The following is a 23,831-nucleotide window of genomic DNA, read 5'->3' as shown; positions in this document are numbered from 1 at the left end:
CAAGCCCAGACATTCCTTCAAACAAATAGAGAATGAGTTTTATGATTCGCAGGTCTTCCACCCCTCCAGCAGTTAAGATAATTAAATCATCAGCATATTGAAGGTGACAAATTTTACCCAAGTCGCCAAGGGGAACTCCATAAAGTATACCCGATGAGAGGGCATTGGAGAACATTGTACTTAGGACATCGACTACCAGAACAAAACAATAGAGGTGAGAGGGGATCCCCTTGCCTAAGACCTCTTTGGTATCTAACATAGCCATTCTCGGAGCCATTAACCAGAATAAAGGCTTTGGAGGAAAATAACAAGCTTTGAATCCAACCAATCCACCGAACTCCAAAACCCCTGGCTTTGAGAAGATCCAAAAGGAAGTCCCAATCCACCATATCGAAAGCTTTAGCAAAGTCCACTTTAAGAATATTGCAAGGTAGCTTCCTTTTTTGAAGGCTAAAAAAAGTCTCCCCAGCTGCTACAATATTATCCAAAATGCATCTACCTGCAATGAAGGCGGATTGTGTTGACTCAATAAGAGAATCAATTACTTTGCTAAGTCTGGTGGCCAAAATTTTCGAGATGATTTTGAGAGAAGAGTTGATGAGGCTAATAGGGCGAAAGTCAGTTGCAAATTCTGGGGACTTGACCTTAGGGATCAGAACAATGTTCGCCCAATTGATACGTTCCAGATTAGCAGAGCCATTAAAAAAATCTTGACAGAGAGCAGTTAAGTCATTTTTAATTATAGGCCAGAACTTTTGGAAAAAGAAAATAGGAAAACCGTCTGGCCCAGGGCCTTAGCACCTACCCTCATGAATTTGTTGAGGGAGATCGATCCTTACATTGATAATCTTTTAATCAATCTCGTTGGTGATTCTAAGGACCGTAAAAGTTGGAATCGTACTACGAATGGTACTTTCTCGGTCAAGTCCTTCTATCTTTTTTTGATTGATGGAGGCGTAAGAAGTAATATGTCCAAAATCATTTGGAAGGGGTTTTGCCCGAGAAAGGTGCAGGCATTTACTTGGCTAGCTTGGGATAACAAAATTCTTACCCTCGATAATCTGGCAAAGCGAAAATGTAATAAACTCCCTACTGCTACTTGCATGCTCTGCTTTACAGACATTGAAACTACGGAGCATCTTTTTATTCACTGCCCTTTTGCAGTTCAAATTTGGGAACACTTTAGGCAGATTTTTGCTCTAATCGACCTCCCGTCATCCCTAATTGACTTGTTGGGTCGATGGCGGAGCAAGCTCAGTGGGGACAACAAGATAACCTGGGATACCTTATCTAGGGCCTTAATTTGGAATATTTTGCTCGAGCGTAATAGGAGAATTTTTTATGATTGTTTTATTAATTGTTTATCTGTGATCATTAAAGTTTCTCATATGTTTTTTTAAATTGGGTTTCGCAGCTCCCGAGCGTAAAAAGGCAAAAGGTCGGAAGAGTCTTCTCATACGATCAAGAGGAGTCCGGAGTTTCTTGAGTCCAGGAGGGAAGAGATCGCTGACCCCTAATGTTCTTGGGTTGCTTCCGGGGTGTTCTTTTCCCTTTGGAGTTGTTCCTTCTTTTGGTTCCTTCCACTTCTAGTGGACTTTGTTTTTGCTTGTGTTGCTTGGACTTTGTTCGGCATTTTTTGCCGTTGCACTACTTGCTTGTAGTCTTTTTGGTTTGTTTTTCCAGTTCTGTACTACTCTTTTGATTTTAATAAATTGTGGTTTATCCACTTTATAAAAAAAAATAATAATAATAAAATTAAAGTTCAAACATACAATAAATTAAAGAAACAAAATTCGTTAACAGGCAAAAAAAAATTATGTTTATAGACATGTCCATATTTTTAATGTTTTATAATTTTTTTATATTTTTATAAAAGGGATAAACTACATTGATTAAATAAAAAAAAACAATCTACAAACAAATAACTAAACATATAGATACCCGAGTACAATAGAAAAAAGCTGATAAAAAAATCCTCAAGGTGTGGAATAAAATACAGAAAACACAAAGGGTTGCACAATAATTATGAGCACATCCCTAGAGAGTTAAGTGTCCCCTGTGAGGGCTTATACAATATATATAAATATATCATTTGCATAGAAGTCAAATGAACACAAAAGAAACACACGCGTCAAACAAAAAAAAAATAATAATAATAATAAATAAAGCCCATGAACCATATGAATTTACAGAAAATGAATTGAAGTTGGCTTGCACTGCATAAAAACAAGCAAATAAAAGAAGCAAAGCATGAAAACCAAATACAGCAGGCAGCTGGGGATCCCTTGACAGTAACACACCACCACTCCATTCCATGCACACAAGTAGATCGAACCCCATCTTAAAAAGCAAGAGAAGCAGACAAACCAAAACCATAAAAACCCAAAAAAAATTATATCACATCATGAAGTACCTCCCCTACCTTCTTTCTTCCCTACTCCAAAATCTTCACTGAAATCAGTGCCTCTGTCTCCTCTCTTGCTTCCCTTCCTTTATCTGTAAGTACTGATGAACTACTTGTCCTACTACTACCACTACTCCCACTACTACTAATACTACTACAACTGTCATCATCATCATCATCATCATCATCATTATCATCATCATCTTCTCCAATAACACAAGCACAATTCTCTGAGGAGATGAGTTCTCTTGCTCTCTTTGCTTCCAAACACCAATCAGTTCTCATTAACACATAAGACATGAGGAAAGCGCACGTCCCTTGTGCAGCCACCAGTCCCATCCACATTCCTACGAGCCCCATGTCCATCACAAACCCCAGCACCATCGCCACCGGCATCCCCACGCCGTAGAATGCTCCAAGGTTTATGTTAGCTCCTAATACCGGCCGTGCACTGCCACGCAGGGCACCACAACCGGTGGTCTGAGGACAGTTGCCAAGCTCACACAGTCCCAGCACTGGCAACGCTGCCGCTGTCAGTGCTACAACTGCATTATCTCCGGTGAATGCTCGTCCCCAAGTATGCCTTGCTGACACAGTGAAACCAGCTGCTGCGGCGCCGGTTGCCACGGCGAGTAACAACGCCACCCTTTGTTGCGGCTCTCGCCCTGTCTGGCCGACCGGCGCCGAGCTCGTTGCCTACTCGTGTTGAGACAGCGAGACTGAGAGCAGATGGGAAGATGTAAACCAGAGATGTTGTTTGGATGAGAATTCCCATGGCGGCCACCGCGTCCGGTGCGTTGGAGAGAAGGCCGGAGAAGACTATCATGAGCTCGTACCACCACCATTCTAAACAGACGGAGATGCAACTCGGGACGGCGAGTTTGAGGATGGGACGCCATTCGGTAAAGGATTGGGAGAGAGACCAACCTGGCCATGTCTTCCGGTGTAAACCAGTGATGGCGAGGTAGATGATGATGAAGATGAGGAAGTTGGCGTCGGAGAAGAAAGTGGCGAGAGCCACACCGCGCACGCCGAGACGGAGATGGTGAACGAGGATGAAGTTTATGGGTGCGTGGAGGGCGAGGGCGAGGGCGGCGGCGATGGTGAGTGGTGCGGTGATGTTCTGAGTACGGAGATAGATCTTCATAGGAGTGATGAAGGATTGGAGAAAGAGGACGGGGATGGAGAAGAGTAAGTAGGAGGAGGAGACTGCAGCGATGGCCGGGTCTTGGCCGCAGAGACGGAGGATGTAGCCGGAATGGAACCAAAGGAGAGAGATGGTGAGAGTGGCAGCGGTGAGGATGGAGACGGTGCGTTGGAAAGCAAGGCCAAGAAGATGCCAGCGGCGAGCACCGTAAGCTTGAGAGGAAATGGGTTCTAGACCGGAAGAGAGGCCGGAGAGGATGGAGAAGCCGGTGATGTTGGCGAAGCCGATAGAGAGGGAGCCGCCGGCAAGGGCTAGCTTGCCTGAGTTGGCCCATGAAGAGCATGGAGATGGCGGAGCGGCCGTAGAGGAGGAGGTTAGTGAGGATCATGGGGAAAGCTATGGTGGAAAGTTGTTTCAATTCATTAATCACCATTGATGCCATATATGATGATATCACTAGCTATAATTGACTAGAAATATATCAAGCTAGTGGTGCATTGCTTGACTCTTGAGTATATATGTTGTTCATGATGTTCGGATGTTCCCCTTCCTTCATATATATATATATATATATATATATACATCTATATATATATGAGGCTGAGGCTTGGGCTTGGGCTTTTGTCCCTTAGCTTGTTTCTTTGTTATGAGTGGTGAGGAAGAGATATATATATATAGATATATATGTAGTACTAGTGATTGAGAGAGAAAGGTGGTGGTGTGAGCCCACACAAGCTAGTATTACTAGCTATATATATATATATATATATATATATGAAACAGAAGAAGGAGAATATATAAAGCTTTTTTTTATAAAAAATAACTCTTTTTCTCTATATATAAATATCAAAAGCATGAAGACTCTTCATTCCCGACATTAGCACAAGCTCATTCACTTTAGATATATATATATATATATAGAAAGAATGTGTTGTGAATTTAGGAACAGGGGAGAGGGAGGAAGGAGGGGGTGGAGTAGGATAAAGGATATGGAGGGATGGGGGAGCAAAGGAACAAGAAGGGGATAATGGGCCAAAAATGAAAGCTGGCAAGGGAATGAGTCACAACAAGAGGGAGTAGTACTAGTAGTAGGATGATCAATTAGGTTTAGGGTTTCTTATGATGGTCCCCAAGTTTTAGGGTTTACAACCTAACACTTTTGTTACTTGTGTTTCTCCGTTGCCTTGTGCCCACTTAAACACTGACATGTTCTTTCACAATGGAGCAGTCTATAATGGGTTCTTTCATATGGAGTACTATGAGTATATATATGATATGATGATATCGATCCAAATTACTAGAGATCACTAGATTTGAAACTCAGGGACGTCCCTCGATATGGGTTCTATATGGAAAAATATCATCAGGGACGTCCCCTGATTTCAAATCAAAGAGATAAATCTAGACTTTGGATCATCATATGGTTGATTGATTATATAAACATCGCACTTTAATCGTGAACGACATCGACAACACTGAAACGCTTTCTCATCGTAATGATGAAAATGGGTCGATTTTTTTTGATGCACTATGACGTCCCTGATTTGAAATCTGGGACGTCACTGAATGATGTATCTCATATATATATAGTTTATTTCATTTCGGATGGGGTTTTGACATGATATATATAACTATAGTGCACATTTGCTTCCAACCAAGCAATATTTACCATTTTCCTCTTGGTAACTTACAATATAAGGGGACACGAGCAAACATTATAGGCAACTAGGTCATTAAAAAGTAAGACATATTACAAAGGATACAGCTATATTTATATTTATTTTTATTTTTATTTTTATTGAGAAAAAGGATAAAAAGAATATAGATTTACCAAACGTTCAAGCTTATTCAATCTTACCAATGATGACTCCCAAAAAGTGATCGTAAATTGTAGAAGAAAATAAAAGTAAACAAATAGATAAAGTTAATTTGTTCTTGAGAATATATACTATTTTTAATAAAGAAGTACTACTTCACCGTCTCAAAATGACTTTGAATGAGTATAATAGTTTTTAAAGCTTACATCAATGATTGCTCCTTAGTTACAAAGAACATAAAACATAATGTCCAAACAAGTGCATCAAATAAACATCATTTAATTTAAACAAGTACTAATATAGTTGCACCGATCGAATTGAAAAACTTAATTTCCAATGTGACACAGAATATTTGTACACAAACACATTGATTTATTTATATATGTATGACATATCTAAGGCAAAGCATGAAGACCAACAGAAGCAAACTATTTAGCTGAAGTGATGTATAATGTAAAAGGATAGCAAATAGCCAAAACCATATCAACCTCCATGACAGTCACCTGTGACCATTTCCAAAAGCCATGCATGCACTAGGGTTTCAACTTCAACTTCAACATCAAGACCACCGCATAACCCATACATGATACATATATAAATTAATATAATATTGTATATATTTTAGGTCATGCAACAGTATAGTGTAGTCTTAACAAGGGTCCCCCACTTTCTCATCAGGATGTTAAAGTTAAACAGCTTGCATGATGAAATAAGATGACCAACTTTTTTTGAAGGAAATGTTTTCTTTCTATTTATATTACAATATAATATATATATATATATATATTCTAGTTGGTTAGCTTTTCATTCATGTCTCCCATCTTCCATCCTCTCTACTTGTTAGCCTTTCTTCACCCTCTCTGCAAAAGCTAATTAAGGGCAATTATGCTCGCCTATTTTTCTCAACTCATTTTGACCATCCTTATTTAAATATATCATGTATAACATGATAAATTATTTATATGCTTGTCATTATCCATGTCTTTTTTTCTCTCTCCAAGGCAATTCATCTTTGAAAACTTGATGTGCAATAATATTAATAATAGAACAGAGACATGTCAACTGAAAATCCTCTCTGTTGTTCCATGCATGTGACAAAGTGAATTGGCAGGCCCAGTGCATGCATGCATGCGTACAATCAATCTTGTTTCCCTCAAGATAAAGTAGAAAAAGACAATCATGTCCTCAGCCTCAAAACAAACAACTATTTTCCGACATGTCCCTCTCTTTGCATATATGTACACATTAACACGGCCTTCCAACCTATTTCTTATCTAGGTTCTAGCATGCTCCCCTCACAATAATATCATATATATATATAATAAAAATAATTCATGTATAATAAAATCAGTATCACATCTGCAATAGTATAGTTGGTACTTTATTTTTCTCCCAATAAAAAAAAAAATCCATAAAACACTTGCATTGACCAGGTCAACAAAAGGCTTAACATAGATCCCACCATTTCTCAAACAGAACCCACGTGTCAATACCCCAATCACCACTGTCTATAAAGTTACTATTTAAAGCAAGTCTTCCTACATCCTTCCTCTGTTTGCCACTTGTCCTTCTAATCATCCAGCAAAAGAAATAAACAAAAATAAACACAAAAAAATTAAAATTAAAAAAAAAAAAAACTAAGAGAGAAGCACATTAGCATTGCATGGGGTTCCTTCCCCTCCTGCATGGGTGAACCCCTTTCCATGATGTCTTCTTCCATCCTTCTCCTCCTTTGCATTCTCACCATAATACCTTCATGCCTTGATGCTGCCATCCCTCCTAGAGGTAACCCCCAATCTTTCATAACATGAAACAATGTTGTATATATAATGAAACTTCACTTTTAAATTGAAATATTTTTAAATTCAACATCCTTGATTAGGCAAAGTAAACAGTATTGTTCATGACGTACATGTTTGTTATATATATATATATATATATATATATATCTCCATGCTTAATTTCATGTTTATATCAACTACATTTTACCCAGGTTACTTCATCAGTTGTGGTGCAACTAAAGAGGAGACTGTAAATGGTATCAAATGGATACCAGATGAAGGATTTATACAAGAAGGGAACATATCCAAGGTTGAGGATCATAATGTAATGCCTATATTATCATCTCTTCGATATTTTGCCGATACATCGGCTCGCAAGTTCTGCTATGTGATTCCTGTGACCAAAGGAGCAAAGTATTTGGTCAGGACAACATACTACTATGGTAACTTTGACAGTAAAAATGCACCTCCGGTATTTGATCAGATTATTGATGGAACAAAGTGGAGCTCTGTCGACACATCGGCGAACTTTGCCGATGGCATGACTTCTTATTTTGAGATCATTGTTGCTTCCAAGGGGAAGGAATTGAGTGTTTGTTTAGCGAGGAATGCACATACAGTTTCAAGTCCATTTATTTCTGCTCTAGAGTTGGTGCAATTAGAAGACTCGATGTATAATTCCACAGATTTTTCAAGTACATGCTTAGCACAGTTGCTCGCCATAGTTTCGGATCATGATGGCCCTATACTTAGGTACTCAAATTGTTTGTTATATAATGAAAGTTTCATTATATATCTTTATTATTAAACAGATTAATTTGATTGACTAACATGGTGATGATCAATGTTTTGGAATTGGTTACTAGCTATCCAGATGATCCGTATAACCGATATTGGGAGTCTTTTGTCGATGAAAACCCGGTTGTCGAATGCCAATCGAATATTTCATCCATCTGATTTTTGGAACATTCCACCTGTTGCAGCAATGCAGAGAGCAGTGACTACAAGCAGAGGAAAGCAGTTAACTGTCAAATGGCCAACAATGTCTCTCCCTGAAACTAGTTATTATGTAGCTCTTTACTTCCAAGATAATCGAAATCCAAGTCCATATAGTTGGAGAGTTTTCGATGTCTCAATTAACGGCGATAACTTCTACAAAGGCTTGAATGCTTCGTCGTCGGGTGTGATGGCTTATGGTAAGCAATGGCCATTGTCTGGTCAGATTGAGATAACTCTGAATCCTAACTCAAATTCACCGGTTGGTCCATTGATCAATGCCGGAGAAATCCTTCAGATTGTGCCACTTGGTGGAAGAACTCTAACTAGAGATGGTAAATTCTTGAAGTACTTTGAATTGAACTACATTAAGTTAACATAGATTTCTGATTAAAATTATTTTTTTTTCGATCATTTATAGCGATTGCGATGGAACATTTGGCTAGAAGCTTGAACAATCCTCCTTCAGATTGGAGTGGTGATCCATGCTTTCCACCGGAGAACTCATGGACAGGTGTGACATGTACTCAAGGACTTCTCGGTCGAGTATTGAAAGTGTGAGTTCTAAGGATGTGTTCTTATATATATTTAGTTAGTCAGTTGGAGAAGATGAATAAAAATGGTTGTTTGTTTTAGGAATCTAACGAATTTCGGCATCTCGGGGACAATATCTGATGGTATTGCCAACTTAACTGCAGTGAAAGACATGTAAGACAGTTGATATATATATATAGCTTAATGATAGTTCTGGGGTTTTGTATCTCATATAGAACAATGTATTGTTGATGCAGTTGGCTTGGAGGGAACAAACTCTCTGGACAAATTCCAAACTTGAGCTCTCTGCATCATTTGGTTTCACTGTAAGTTTATACAGGCACTGACACTGATTTTTCATTCATTCATTAATTCATTAATTCTAATGTTTTATTGATATCTTATGTTCTTGTGATGACAATGCAAGGCATTTGGAAAACAATGAATTGAGTGGTCATATCCCTTCATCACTGGGAGAGCTTGAAAACCTTCAAGAGTTGTAAGTTTTTCTCATTAAACCTCTTCTTAATTGCCCTTTAAACTATGATTAATTCTCACCTTGTAAACAACTCTTTTTTGACAGATACCTCCAGAATAACAAATTTGAAGGTGGACTTCCAGACAGTTTGAAAAAACGAAGTGGAATCGAGATTCAGTAAGGCCAATGCTCAAATTTAAATTGTCAGTAACAAGCATTTCGGTTGCGTCGAGGTCTCTTGATTATTGCTATTCAACAGAACTTATTCTGGAGATCAATAAGACTGGTTGAGAAAATCCAAGGAAAAGCTAAGAGGAGTTTATGGAGATCATCAATCAAGAATGAGAAACAGAGTTGCAGAGAGCCTTTTGATATGAAACAATGAGTTGTCATGTGTTTTAGGTGAGATTATATTATTATATGTTATACTCCTTGCAATTCATTTGATAAATTTGCATTGCTTTGGATGAAACACATTCTGATCAAAAGAAACAACAGTGTATCCAGTAAAACAAAGGAAACTAACAGAAATAAATAAATTAATTTTCAATTGTTTTGGTAAACTTCCTGGAAGAAACAAAAATGTCTCAATTTACAGCTTCCCTCATTCCCTCAAGTACTACATACATACATTTCAGCTCATGGATTTCATGAAATGGAAGAATAGATTTATACATGAATCACAAAGAATACGAATATCTGCTATTGTTCTGTTGTTTTTAAAACAAATGTTTGAAAGGATTAACATACTGATTGTAAGATATAATCAATACATTGCTATACAATTTCTGGATGATAAACATCAGGTCTCTTGGTTCATCATGTGTGTTTTATATACAATGCCGAGCCACGACCAATCATGTGTCTGCACTATCCAACTCTTCATTGGGCTGTAAAAAGAGAGCTCCAGATCATATACCATTAAGATGCCAAAAGTGCTGCAATATTCACATGTAATTGTCCATCATTTAACATAGGGATCTTACACATCATGCTTAGCCATTTTAAAAATCAAACGGAATAACAGATTAAATTTCTTTGAATAGTCAGTATTAAGACTGAATTAGCTCAAGAGAGTTTAAAAAGTATAAACACTAGTCACAGAAGTAAATATAGTTTAATCAATGATCAAGAGTAAATGCAAGAACGAAATCCGTTACAGAATTTATGGCAAAAAGCAGAACTGAAGTAAAAATACCTAAACCCATGGATTAGATATTGAAGAGTATAACTATCAGATAATTAACCAATTATCAATTTTTCCCATAATTTTTTTTTTTGGAGATAAGTATGTTCATCTTGAACTCGATATGAGGTTGTATGTGGTTCTCCAACATTTAGTACCACAGTAAGGAGCACTGTCATATTCCAAAGTGGGACAGAAATTGAACAAACTAACAATGACAACATGAAAAACATGGAAAGCAGTTCATGATAAGGTAGAACAATGGCAAGTTTAGTTTCTACAATATCGTTGTTGCTGCTTTTCCTTCTTACGCTATCTGTTTTAAGATAAAAAAAAAAAAAGAAGTCTTAACTTTTAATAACAACTTGATTAGTCATACAGAACTAGATCTATAGTCTTCAAAAAGTGCTAGTGACATTCCGCCCTGGGAGCCTTGACCAGTTAAACATGAAATTTTCTGTTGCACCCAAACTTTATGCATTATTTTGATACCTTAACCCATTTAATTATTAATCAAAAGATAATAGCAACACCTCAAGAATAGGACCAAGAAAAGAATTTTTACCTGGCAGACAATGTCATGCATGTAAAGATGCTGGTTCAGGGTTCCACATGAAGAAAGTTGCTCTTAATGAGTCGAAGAGTATACATATTTTTGGTTTATGTATTGATGTCAGGTAAAGGCAGCCTCCAAAAGTTCCACGAATTATAGTCCTCCTATAATATGGAGCAACGTAAAAGAAGAGGTTAGCAAGTTAATACAAGAAATAAACAATTATCTGATATCGAGTACAGCATGACTTCCTCTCTGTCAATAATAGTGAGCGGAAAAGAAGTCAATTCACAAAGAAGATATAAGGCTTCACCCGCTCGCCAGAGGACATGGCTGGAAACATGCCATTGACTAATGAATGAAGTGATGTATATGATCTGGTATCAACATGACGATTCACTGCAACCTCTCCCTGTGGAATCATGAAAAATAATAAGAAATGAGGACTGAGAAGGTTGAAGATTTCATAGTTCTGTCGCAACTAAAGGTCAGGGTTACCTTTGGGTTAATAATGAAGATCTTGCCCTTAGGTACGCCAACCTTAAGGTAGCTGATTTCATCAGTGTCTCTATTGCCAAAACCGGCATAGAATGGGTTGCAATCAGAAGGAAACACTGCTTTTATATCCTGGAAATGTGAAAAACAAGGAAAAGAGTCTGCAATTAATTATATTACGATGAATGAAAAAAATTATCTTAAAATTTTTTTACCTTGACACTAATAGGTAAGACAGATATACAGTCAAAACAACATAAAAGAGACACATTCAAGGATTCCTTTCCAATGGTTATTGCAGCCTTTTGTATAAAAGGACCAACTGTGTAGAGGTGGTCTGATGACAGAAAAAAAAGAAATGCCAATATCAGAGACAGAAAGCTACCTTAAAAGGTGGAAAGTTATCTATCATTGATAAAGGCTAAAACAAAGCATCTAACAAACAGTATGACTAAGAGAAGGAAGGTGAGTATGTTTACATGCATTTACTGCAAACAACATAGGGATGTATATTATGAAAGAATCTACCATATTCTTTATATCACAAGATGGTAGAACAAACAACCAAACCAGACGAATCAAGGAACTTAGAACATCTGTTTTTCAAGCACGATGTAGTAAGTATTTCAGCATATATAGCATCAGGAAGTTGCTTGCAATGGCACAAAATTGGATTGTAATAAACTATTGTCTCAGGGATAGTCACAAATATCATGGTATAAGACTAACCTCTAAGCATTGGATTTTGAATTCATGAGGAGCTCTTCTGATAACTACAAAACAGAAACTTGACATTAACTTCAGGTGGCAAGAGCAATGCAATTAAAAAATGAGTAAAACGTATAAAAGCATAATGGAAATCTTTAGAGTCTAACATGAAAAGTAACCTTATGCAGAAGTAATATATTAAATGACTAATAAAGATTTCCAAAAACTAAGACAAAAGAATTTAGTGAACACAAATTTACATGCTTAAAAGTTGGATTTAACTCAACAGGAATTGTCTCCCATAATTTCAGATACAACGCAAATTTGGAACCGACAAGTATGTAAAGTCGATTCTCAACTGTTTAAATGACAGCTACAGCGAGTCGCTTTTGTTGGTAACATAGCATTCAAATATTCAATAGGTCCTCTCATTTATTGCTGATTTTGAACTTATTATCATAAATCATCTTGTTAGAGATGAGTTATTTTCACAGCCAATTCAGCTCAAATATAAATTTTCTTACGGTTAATTTCAAGTAAGTATGCATCAAAGTTAATTCTTTTTATCTGTCATTTGCGACCAACAGACAATACATTGGCACATATGAACCTGTGGAACAATTTTCATCTCAAAGGAACAAACTGCATCTCAGAATCAGAGATATGCCCTTTTAACCATCTGGCAACAACATGATTTAAAATTCAGAAATGATATCACTGATAAACCAATATAAAAATTCTTAAAGCATTGCAATAAACCAGCAGGAGCAAGATCTTAATAATGACTGACAGAAATGGTTGATATATGCTTTAGTAGATAAGCCAGAACAAACACAAGAATTTATTAATTATCAAGTTAGACTTAGTATCATGAAATAAAACCAGCAAGAAGTTCATATAAGATTAAAGAAACACTGATTATAAGAAATCTGAAATGGACTTTCTAGCAATCATATAGCACAAAAGATATTCAAACCAACAACCTTCTCTGTAAAGTGAAGGAAATAGACCATCTGGAGATATGACAACCGGACCATCAGGAAGTGCAATTCCCTCCTGCGGAGCCAAAAACAGAGTAAGCTAAGACATTAGTCAGCATTACCATAAAACTTCATCATCTTGAATTCCTCTAAACACGTGAAAAAGGATATGTTAGGATGTTAAAGCCAAATCTGAATATCACTTCTGCATGTATCACCTGTTTTAAGTTGAAAAGGAACTGTCTTGTTAGATAAGCTTGAGAAATAGCACGTGCACTAAGAAAGAGCAATTGATATCCATTTTCCTGCACAGTGGAAGATAGCATTAGACATTTCCTCTACTTCATGTAGAAAATAGCTTCTGAATCTACTACAAACCTTGATAGCTGAAAATAGGTGCGCAACACCAGTCTGAGACCAGTCTACTCCAACTAGAGGCATGAACTGCCCAAGAACATCTGATCTGCATTACAGACATGAAAAAAATTATAACTTTTAGGGAAACAAAACCAGTAATGAGAGCTTATTCTAACGAGATGGAAAGAGAGAATCTTCAAATAGGATCTTGACTGTTGTTGTTAGGCCAAAAAAGAAAGGGATGTGACGCACGGTCAATACAAACAGTTATGTATTACAATGGTTTCATGTTGCGAAGAAACAGGAAAATGTCATTTTAATTCTCACTCACAAGACCCTTTTCATTAGCTTCTTCAAACCTTAGAAGGAAGTTGATCATGGAAGAAACACCTGATCAAGCACCAATCCTACCATGTCCATATACATTTGCTAACCTCAAAAGATAAGAAGGTAAAGTACTGATCCATTCCATGTAAGAGTGACTAAAAACTGGTATCAGGTTCAAAGACGTTGTAGTCTTTGTGAATATTATAGAAAACTAAAAGCATCCATGACAAAATATTATACAGAACATACTTGGTAATTGTGCCATCGACATCAGACACAACTATGCGGGTGTTCCATTTCCACAGATATATTCTTGCATCCACCTGTACAATAAGTGAAATGTGAATGAAGACATGCTGGGGAGAGCAAACAAAGATATAAATAAGATGGAAAAAATAAGGAAAAATAACCTGCTGCTGACCAAGCATTGCTGTTGAGAAACCAAAGGTAACCACATTCTGACCTTCTTTAAGGTTCAAGGAAGCTATCTCTTCAGATGATGGAGTAAGAGACCGTTCCTTCATAACCTTGGGCTTTCGCATGATCTTACCTCCACTTAAATTTCTGCAGCTCCCAGTGCCTTTTGAATCCATCAGAATGGTACTTTCTGGAGTTGACTGGACTGCACTAATTGATTTTGACCTTTTGAAACTGAAGGGCCAGAGACGCCAACTTCCATTCATAGTGTCAGCTTTAAGATTTTTCTCAGTTCGGTCCACAGCTATCATGCCTTGATGTTCAAATACATGGTCCTTGCCAAAAGAAGCCATTCCCAATATGATTGGTGCAGCTGCATCCCACGGGAAATAATGTCCTTGAATTCTGACAACTAGCTTATCATTCTTCACAAGTGATGGGCCCAAAGCAGAAATTTGTTCCACATTCACCTTCATTGAGCTGAAAGCTTCACTTGCGGCGTCAGTGCCCATCCCTTCATAAAGCAAGTGTTTGCAAAGAGAAACCTCTGCAAACAATACATGACAAAAAAAATTGAAAGAATATTACATAGAGTATCCACCAAATAATTCAAAATTCAAATCTAAACAACAAACAGATTTGCAATCTTTTCTAGCGTGTTTTAAGATATAAGGACACAGCAGAAAAATTTTAGCAGCATTTCAAATTGTAGAAATCTAACTTTAGTTCAATTAGCATTTGAAAGAGATAGATAACTAACCAACATCAGGACTGATTGGAATGGTGCTATTCTCTTCTTTGTTTTGATAACCAGCATCTGTAGCAACACCAGGTGTAGATTGGTCTTGAGCTTGGTCACTTACTGAAGCTGCCTCCAGTTTTGAAGAGCTAATATATTCCTTCTTTAGAACATCCATATTGTACTCTTCAGAATTCGTTTCAACAGAACAACTTAATGAGTGAAGACTGCTAAATTTCTCAAGATCATGGATGTGGGAACGAATATTAGGTAAAGATCTCGTTAACAGTTCGATTTCTTTCAAATTTGTTTTATTTCTAGGAATATTTATTGGACTAGTCTGAGTCCTTGACACATTAGATAATTGCTCTGAATTTTCTGTTGAGTTTCAAATCTTCAAACCTTAACACACCTCCCGGATTGATCACTGAGTGATCTTCTCTCTCCACTGATATGCCATCAGTCAGCTGCCCACCGTTGGTTTCTTTGGCAACAAAACTGTCAGCATCACTGAATGAAAATTGATCTTCCTCCAGGTTCTCAGATAGAGGAACAGAACTATCTAGGGCATCTTCTGAAGTGCAACTGGGATCATGGTCTTGATTGATATTAACCTCATCTAAAAGACCAGAGATCTCCTCTTGCAAGGGAATTCCCTCTTCTCCTTCTTCATGTCTCTTTAAAGAGTCCTCAAATTTGCATACATCTGCATTATGCTGATGGTGATTCTTCAAATCCTCTAAATGAATAGATGCACCTGATTCTGGTTGTATTATTTCAGAAATCAGCTCATTTGTTTCACATATACATTCTTCATGAGGGGCAGCATGAAGGACAGATAGTTCACTGCTATCAGAAGAAAGCTCCCACAATACTAAGAAGGGGAGTCAGTTGAAACATCATACCTCATCGTCATGCTTTGTGATGTCTCATGATAGATTAGGGAAGTTGGCTCTATTTCTTCACTTTCAACTGCTGAATCACCGCTGGCTGTATCAGTTACTATTGTCACCTCGTGAGAAATTACCTCACTAACTTGATCTGCACCATTTACAAACTCCTCACATGCTATTGAACAACGACTGCCGGCTGTTATCTCCTCAGTGGTTTCCTGGGTTTCCACATAGGTCACTGGATCATGGCTGAACCCGTCACTATAAGAACCAATTGACTCAACTGAAGAATCAAGAACAACACTACTTTGAGCATCAATAAAAGACTCTTTAAATATCAACTGAACAACACCCTCCTTGTTTTCATCAGAAGCACCACCATCCTCAGAAACATAAACTTCTGGTACTTCTTCATTATTTTCAAAATTCTTACCAACACCCTCACCATTGGAATTTCTTATTTCAACCTGTCTAAGGTCATCTTCTGAAGAATGTGCTCTGGGACTACATTTCTCATTATCAACTGCATCCCCACAATTTTTCTCTGTGAAATTGTCCACCCACCTATCCTTTGTTGGGAGATTGGTTGACCATTTCACTTCCAAGAGATCTGCTGCAATCTCAGCACGCTCAATAGAGCTTACTTTCTGCAAATTGATACCCTTGTCATCCTCCTTCGGCCTTCTACCAAACATGAGGCCGAATATTCTACCACGCTTTGAAGTTGTCCTAGTCAAATTTTTGTCATTCCGAGTATCCACCTGAGCACCATGCTCTTTATGGCTACCATCAAAACCAAGGCTATGAATCTTCCTCAACTTCCCATTCTTAGTTTTCTCATCTGTCTCATCTCCAGATGATGTTGAAGATATACTAAATTCATCCTTCTCATTCTCGGGGTTCTTGAGGAAGTAAGCCTCTCCTTTATGATCCAAGTACATATGAAACCCAGCTTTGACTCCATTGACAGAGATGCTCACAACCTTCTCCTTAGTCTTCAGGACGCCTTGGAATTTCCCAAACCTGACATACCAAGGAGATGATTTGAAGCTCCCATCCGGCTGCTGGACAATAATAATGTCTACAGCCCCTCCAAAGGGATGGAAAGGACCCGAGACACTGGTAATGAGGCTGCCAAGCCTCTCCACAGCATACATCCTCCCCAATATCCAATCTTTCTAACACTACCAATCATAAATCTCCACCAAATTCAAGAACAAGCAAAAGAAAATCACAAAAAGAGAAAGAATTCCAACAAACTATTCAAGCAGAGGGCTTGCAGGATCTCCAGCAAGTAAAAGTTCTCCTGGTGAACTAAGAAGGATGAATTAAAAATGAAAACAAAAACGAAGAAAGAATAATCAACACATCCAGCTGATTGCAAGCAATCCTATCAACATCAAACCAATAATCTCTTATCAAAGATTCAATCTTCTCCCATAGTCTCAAATTCTCAAATAATAACTTATCTGCTTGAAATCAGATCGTGGCACCACCAAAGCGCAACCTTTTTTTAAGCGGAAGACGAAAAATAAATAAAATAAAATAAAAATATAATCAATACCCAAAAATCAACCCAAAAAATAAGCCATAAACACATCAAACGGCCGCCTCCATCCTCTAAACCCTTGAATCCGTCAAAAATCAGACCTTAAAATCCTTTTAATAAAAAAAACGAAAAATTTCCAAATAGAAACTTAGAAATCTAAGGAAATATTAAAGAAACCCTCACCAAATCCATAAAAGCATCAAAAGCGCATAAAAAAAAAGCCAACCGACGAAAAGGACCCCGGAATCAGAGCCCACAAGCCATAACGAATCCAGAAACACAAAAAGACTCGTCCTCACCCAATGATCAATCTGAAATCGCAAGCAACCAACGAGAACACCAGTGGACGGCGATCTAGAAGAGCATCCAGAACCAATCCACAGATGCGATTTCCACAGAACTCCAAATCCAATAAGCCCAATGAACCTCTTTTTTTTTAAGCAAATTATCAAGCAAGCGATCAGCTTTTGTCGGGAATTCGACTCAAAATCTCAGAAATTAAGAGGAATCGAAAGAAAAAGGAAGAATCACAGCATATTCCAATGGAAATGCCATGGATGGAATGATGCCGGAGGGATCTCTTTCGACGTTGGCGTGCGGACCTACGACGAACTATTATGAGAATGAACCGGAGGTGGTCACAACCTCCGCCTTATTCTCACCTCCCCTTCCCCCTTCGCTTCTTCGCCATTACATTCGCGCCACTTGGATTTTTTTCTCTAATAAGAAGAAAAAAATATATATATATATATATATATATGGTATGTATCTTCCTTGCACTCCTCACCCATTATTTGATATATTGATTAATATAAAGAATCATAGTATTTGATGGAAAAATAAAAAAAATAATAAGATATTTTGTCAGGTTCTTGTATTATTTGAGGGAAAAAAGAGTTTTTGGATTTTCATGGCCAAAATATCCTGTGATATATATATATATATATATATTAAAAAAATTAATTACTTTAACAACTCATTTTCAGCCCATTGATTTGAAGGAAAAGGAGGGTTATGGAGGAAGGTGGTGATGAGTGGTGAGCGGTTGGTTCGGCTCACCGGGAGGTGATGACAAGGAACAGTCGACAGGTGTTGAGTTGGATGCCACGTCAGCAAAGGACAAGGAGGGAATAATAGAGTTAGTTGTGGGGTTTGGAAGGAAGAAAGTGGGTTGGGTTGTGGTAACGTCCTGGACTTGGGCCTTTTTACGTAAATGGCGGCAGGTGGGTGATCCTCTCTAGACCCTATTCATCTATTTTTTTTTAAATTTTTTTTTAATACCTAATTTAAATTATTTATTTATTTTTATTTTGTAGGACTAAAATGGAGCAAATCACTGGGAATAATGAAATAAAAGGGTAGAAAATAAAAGTGACACTTAGATTTTATTTTATTTTTTATTGACCATATCTATAAAACTTTATATGTATGAAAAATATTAAAAGAATTACAAATATATATATATATATATATATATATATATATATCTTTGCAAATTTCAAATTTTTTGAATAATTTTTTTCTTTAAAAATGTAATTTTGAAGAGTGTTTGGATTTGGTGTGAAATGTGACTTCAAACTGTTTAATTAAATAAATCAAACTTACGAGAAAAAATTAATTAAAAATAACTTTCATACTCCTGATATAGAAATCAAAATAATTTTCACAATAAACTAATGAGAACAATATTTAAAAAAAAACTTTAAAACCTAATATTCAAATAACAAAATAATACCAAAAAAAAAAAACTTTCAACTCAAACCTTGATTTAAGGCATTAATAACATAAAATCCAATTAAATCAAGCATGGTGTTCTTAAAACAAGAGAGGGCATCATCCAATTTAAATCTGCAATAATTTTTTTCAACAGTAATAATTTAAAAAAAATGGATAAGCACAATGATTAAAAGAAAAGGGCAGCAATAGTTATAAAATTAAAGTAATTCAAAGTTAACATAGGATTTAATTAAAATCAAACATAATTCATCGAAATCATAACCAGCTACATAATAAATCCCCTTTTTCTGAGATTATTTCACATTGCCAAATTTCTCCAATCTTGTGCTAGCGTTCAAAGCCTGCAAATTTAAGCCATGCATGAATGAGAATTTTTATATTAAGAAAACAAATAATAATAATAATAATAAGTAAATTATAGCAGAAGATTATAAATTTAAATTTTATTGAGTTTCTAATCAATCAAAAATCATGAATAACTAATCATTATATTAAAAGAAATATAGAACTGACCTCTTTATCCCAATCACATCTAATGGTCAAGTATGTCAAAATAACAGTTTGAATGGCTGTTCCACTTATCATTCCACTCCAAATTCCCTATATATATATATATATATATATATATATGATAAAATTATTTGGTAATATTGGAAAAAGAAAAAAAAAAGAAATTATCAAAAATCAAGAATGGAAAATTAATAGAAGATATATATACCATCACTCCCAATTTGAAGTACCATCCCAAGAAAATCCCAAGAGGAATTCCAATCAAATAATAAGTTCCAATGTTAACATATGCTACTATTGCTTGCCATCCTGAACCAACAGCCACTCCTGCAATTTTATTAATAATAATGATAATAAATATAGATTGTAAAAAGTAGTAAAGGATTAACATTAATTTGGTTGATATATAATTACCAGAGAGAACAGGTTGGACACTGTTGAGGAGAATGGAGAAGGCTAAGAGAGCAGCAAGCTTATCAACAGCATGAATGACTTGGGAACTATTGGTGAAAATGTATGCCAACTTATCATGCAAAATCATTACAACAACAAAGAAGACAAGACCAATCACTGCTGAGCTCATTACTGCAACAATTGTTGCAAATCTTGCTCCCTTTCCATTCCCTGCTCCAAGCTCATTTGCCACTCTCACTCTTCATCATCATCATCATCATCAAAAAAATTTATACATAAATTTAAATTTTTGTTAACTTTGATGCAAGATTAATAATAAGTATAAGGACATACCCAGAGCCAGCAAAGAAAGCAAGAGGAATCATCAAGTGCCACCCATTGATGCCCATGCTGTACATATACAGAACAAATTAATGAACAAATAAATAAATAAGAATGTGAAAATATACAAATTAACACTTGCAAACAAGAATTAAGCAGCAGGTTACCAAACAGACAAAGCATCCACAGCAATGGTAGCATCCTTCAACTTTCCAGCCATTAAAACTAGTATCCTATAATACCAATTCTCCAAGCTGTTCATGATCCACGGAAAGGAATTATATATATATATATTATTAATGGAAAGAAAAAAAAGTTAAGTAGAAATTTAATGTTAAATAATTGAATTAGAGTTTTTGATTACAGAGTACCATAGCATTACACCAGAAGCAGCAGAGAGCCGGAGAAATTCCAATAGACCGGAAAAAGCTTCGAAAGAGAAGCCTTTCCAAGTAAGAGGACATCCGCCGAGAGTCACATAAGCATAGAGGCATAAAGCAGCGACCCACCAAGAGAAATTTAGAGTGGCAGCAGTGCCGATGAGACCGAATTTCAACTTCGAAACGAAAAGCCAACTAACAAATATGTGAACAATGAGTGCAAGAAATGAAACATAAGCATTGATGGAGTTTTTCAATTGACATTGTAGGAATCTTTGGATTGGAAAAAGGAAGGCGAATGAGAAATGGAGGGGGATTAACCAAAGAGTAACTTTTCCGGCCATGGCCGCCAATTCGGGCGGTTGGCCGGTGAGTTCAAGGATGGGAGTAGCAAAGAAGTAGATAGGGAGAAGAGCAACGGCACATAAGAAGAGAACTATGAATGAGCGTTGCATATACACGCCTAACATGTGGTACTTCTTCGCTCCAAATGCTTGTCCACACAATGTCTCTAGTGCACTCGCCATGCCCAACTACCATGATTGAATTAACATGTTAAAAATAATAATAATTAATAAAGTCACATATTATTAAAACAATATTATAATTAAAAATGATAATATCATGAATATGCTTTCCAAAGTTTTATGAAGATTTTTGTGTAGATTTTTTTGGGTGAAAGTGAGCCCACACCAAACTCTTTCTCTTGGCAAGTGAGATATATGGTAAGTGAGGATGGTAAGTGAGGATATGACTTATGAGATATGGTGAGTGAGGATGGTGAGTAGGATACATATGAAGGACATTTCACAAAAGGTCATCAATATGAAAGACAAGTTTGGATGGCTGGAATTGACCGTCTTTCCTTTGTTAATTTTGTACTCACCTTTTTTTCCCCCTCATTTTTTTTATTAATAATTAATTTCTAAGTATAAAAAAACAAAATATTAATGAAAGAGCATCAAAAGATCAACAACAAAAAAAAAAAAGCATCAAAAAGATGAGAAAGATCTCAAAACTCATGAAGAAGAAAAGAAGCACAAAAACACTCATGACATTTATATGAAGAACGTACTCAAAAGTTATAAGAACACCCAAAATAAATGAATAGAAAAATACATGTACGAAGAATAAAAATAAGAAAATAAGAAGAGAAAATTAAGTACCATGAGACCAAAGTTGAAGCCAACTACAACAGTGTTAGCAATGGAGATTGAAGCAAGTTCAAGATCACCAAGGTGGCCGGCAAAGGCTTGAGTAATGACGTTCATGCTATAAGTCACAACACGGCTGAAGATCGCCGGTCCGACGATCCTCCATAACTTCTTAGACTCATCCCAAACTCTTCTACTCAATCCTAACTCATCTCCTTCTCCACCTTCTGATCTTGATTTCTTATTCAAGAGTGGTGCCTCCATCTTCTTCTCTTAATTTCTTCTTCTTCTTCTTTCTTTCTTGCTCTCTTGTTCCTTTTTATGGCCAAGAAGATGTCTATCAAGTCTTCTTCAAGAGAGTGTGCATTTGTTTGTTTTTGTGTTTGCTTCTGCATCTATAATTTCATTTTGTCTCTATGCACTTTAAACTTGAAAAGAAAATTGTAATAATTGATATAGTAAATATTAAGTGGTGTACCTTTCATATTTGATATTATCTCTTGGTAATTATATTAGATTGATTATTTTTTCAAATGGAGATTATGAGTTGATTATGAAGTTACGTGATGGAGTTTTTATTTTTTATTTTATTTTTATTTTTATCAAATGATTAATTAGGTAAATAGGAATGAAAATGATGACCATATATAGATATATACATAAATTTTTAATACTCATATCTCCTAAATAATAACTGTGATTTTGCTTATATTTATTGTGATAAAAAAGGGGAAAATTGAAATGATAGCAAAAACTAGTAAAAAACGTAGTTTGTGATTGTGATGGAGGGTACGTACGTGGATTCTATAATTCCTTGAAACCTAATAATTCATAGATTATGAAATGTTTAACTATTTTTAGATATTTTTTTAATATTTAGTTCTAAATGGTTAAATAATGATAAAAGGGAAATTATCATGACCCACCGTATATATGACTTTCTAAGCACCTTCATTTTTATTTTTTTTTATTTTTTTATTTTTTATTTGTGTGAATCATTACAACTTAACAATGTGATGAAACAAGTTGCATCTTTCTTCATATGTGAATTATTATTGCATGTGCTTTTATTTTTTAGAAAGGTGATAAATGTTTGCATTCAAAGAGGCTTTATTTTTGTTTTTTTAAAAAAAAAATTAGATGAACCATGATTTCATTGCAAAATGGGAAATTAGTTATTTGATTTTATTCGTTATTAAAATCCAGAATACAAATAAAAACAACTACAGAAAACAGAAACACAATATAAATCGGTCACTAGAAGTGAACACATGAGAGAACTGAACATACAAGATAAGAGATTTTATACTAGATTTGAACTGGTTGCCATTATTTTTCTCTCTTAGTTAAAAAATTCTAAAATAGTATTGATAATCACTTGATCCAAATGGCTTTTACAATATGTTTTTAATTTTTTTATTTTTTAAAGTAATTTAAAAATATCAGATAACATATGAAAGAGGGTTTGGTATATAATATAAATAATAAAAAATATGCATTTTTTAAATTAATTAAGTCACAATTAGAGGAATGATAAAAGTTAAACTTCAAAACAGATTAAAAGCACAAAACATCAAATCAAATTTAACCCAAGTTTAATGCTTGAATTTTATTTTTCTAAAATAAGAATTTCAATAATATGTTTTTTTTAGGTGTCATTAAATAACTGCATCCAGCTGAACTTTGTGATAACGAATCATTTCAGATGTGTGACAAAAGTAATGGCTGAAGATCAGAGATTTTAGAATAAATGCTTTGGGTATTTTAATGTCTTCTTGTTTGCTTCTTTTTCACAAAAACCCTTTGTTTTCATGATGGTCCAAACAGTGGGAAAAAAAACACAGGTAAAAAAGCTCACATGGTTTTCTTTTCAATAATCCAAAAAGGACATATCACCTGCGCATGTGACAATGGTTTGCAGTTGCAAACCTTTTGATTGACATATTATTTTAAA

General features: G+C 35.8%; 4 protein-coding genes across 4 annotated transcripts; 1 reads left to right on the top strand and 3 right to left on the bottom strand.

The window, feature by feature from the left end:
- Window positions 1-2,375: 2,375 nt before the first annotated feature.
- On the bottom strand, window positions 2,376-4,134 carry LOC120283847 (protein DETOXIFICATION 49-like). The gene is given in 3 exon segments (XM_039290612.1): window positions 2,376-3,052; window positions 3,054-3,872; window positions 3,874-4,134. Coding segments are annotated over 3 exon segments (1,557 nt in total). The 5' UTR covers window positions 3,994-4,134; the 3' UTR covers window positions 2,376-2,434.
- A 2,940-nt stretch (window positions 4,135-7,074) lies between these two features.
- LOC120249334 (probable LRR receptor-like serine/threonine-protein kinase At1g67720) lies at window positions 7,075-9,462 on the top strand. Its single transcript, XM_039257833.1, is given in 10 exon segments — window positions 7,075-7,153; window positions 7,362-7,902; window positions 8,016-8,100; window positions 8,102-8,480; window positions 8,567-8,702; window positions 8,782-8,853; window positions 8,937-9,005; window positions 9,107-9,178; window positions 9,263-9,334; window positions 9,417-9,462. Coding segments are annotated over 10 exon segments (1,527 nt in total). The 3' UTR covers window positions 9,439-9,462.
- Window positions 9,463-9,674: 212 nt separating this feature from the next.
- On the bottom strand, window positions 9,675-18,010 carry LOC120249333 (phosphatidate phosphatase PAH2). Its single transcript, XM_039257832.1, has 13 exons — window positions 15,795-18,010; window positions 15,348-15,504; window positions 14,941-15,301; window positions 14,174-14,727; window positions 14,013-14,086; window positions 13,458-13,542; window positions 13,298-13,384; window positions 13,083-13,155; window positions 12,121-12,164; window positions 11,395-11,523; window positions 11,210-11,308; window positions 10,909-11,060; window positions 9,675-10,095 (listed from the first exon to the last, which is right to left on the bottom strand). The coding sequence occupies exons 1-12, from the start codon at window positions 16,967-16,969 to the stop codon at window positions 11,004-11,006; spliced, it is 2,895 nt and encodes a 964-aa protein (XP_039113766.1). The 5' UTR covers window positions 16,970-18,010; the 3' UTR covers window positions 9,675-10,095; window positions 10,909-11,003.
- A 1,254-nt stretch (window positions 18,011-19,264) lies between these two features.
- LOC120249684 (protein DETOXIFICATION 27-like) lies at window positions 19,265-22,242 on the bottom strand. The gene is made up of 8 exons (XM_039258279.1): window positions 21,890-22,242; window positions 20,715-21,256; window positions 20,511-20,597; window positions 20,356-20,412; window positions 20,023-20,261; window positions 19,817-19,935; window positions 19,612-19,698; window positions 19,265-19,439 (listed from the first exon to the last, which is right to left on the bottom strand). Exons 1-8 carry the CDS (start codon window positions 22,139-22,141, stop codon window positions 19,392-19,394), a joined length of 1,431 nt encoding a protein of 476 aa, XP_039114213.1. The 5' UTR covers window positions 22,142-22,242; the 3' UTR covers window positions 19,265-19,391.
- Window positions 22,243-23,831: the final 1,589 nt, after the last annotated feature.

Source organism: Dioscorea cayenensis, chromosome 19, assembly GCF_009730915.1.
Source record: "Dioscorea cayenensis subsp. rotundata cultivar TDr96_F1 chromosome 19, TDr96_F1_v2_PseudoChromosome.rev07_lg8_w22 25.fasta, whole genome shotgun sequence".
Classification (NCBI taxonomy): Eukaryota; Viridiplantae; Streptophyta; class Magnoliopsida; order Dioscoreales; family Dioscoreaceae; genus Dioscorea; species Dioscorea cayenensis.
The sequence above is the reverse complement of the archived record's forward strand: the minus strand, read 5'-3'. Positions and strand labels throughout refer to the sequence as shown.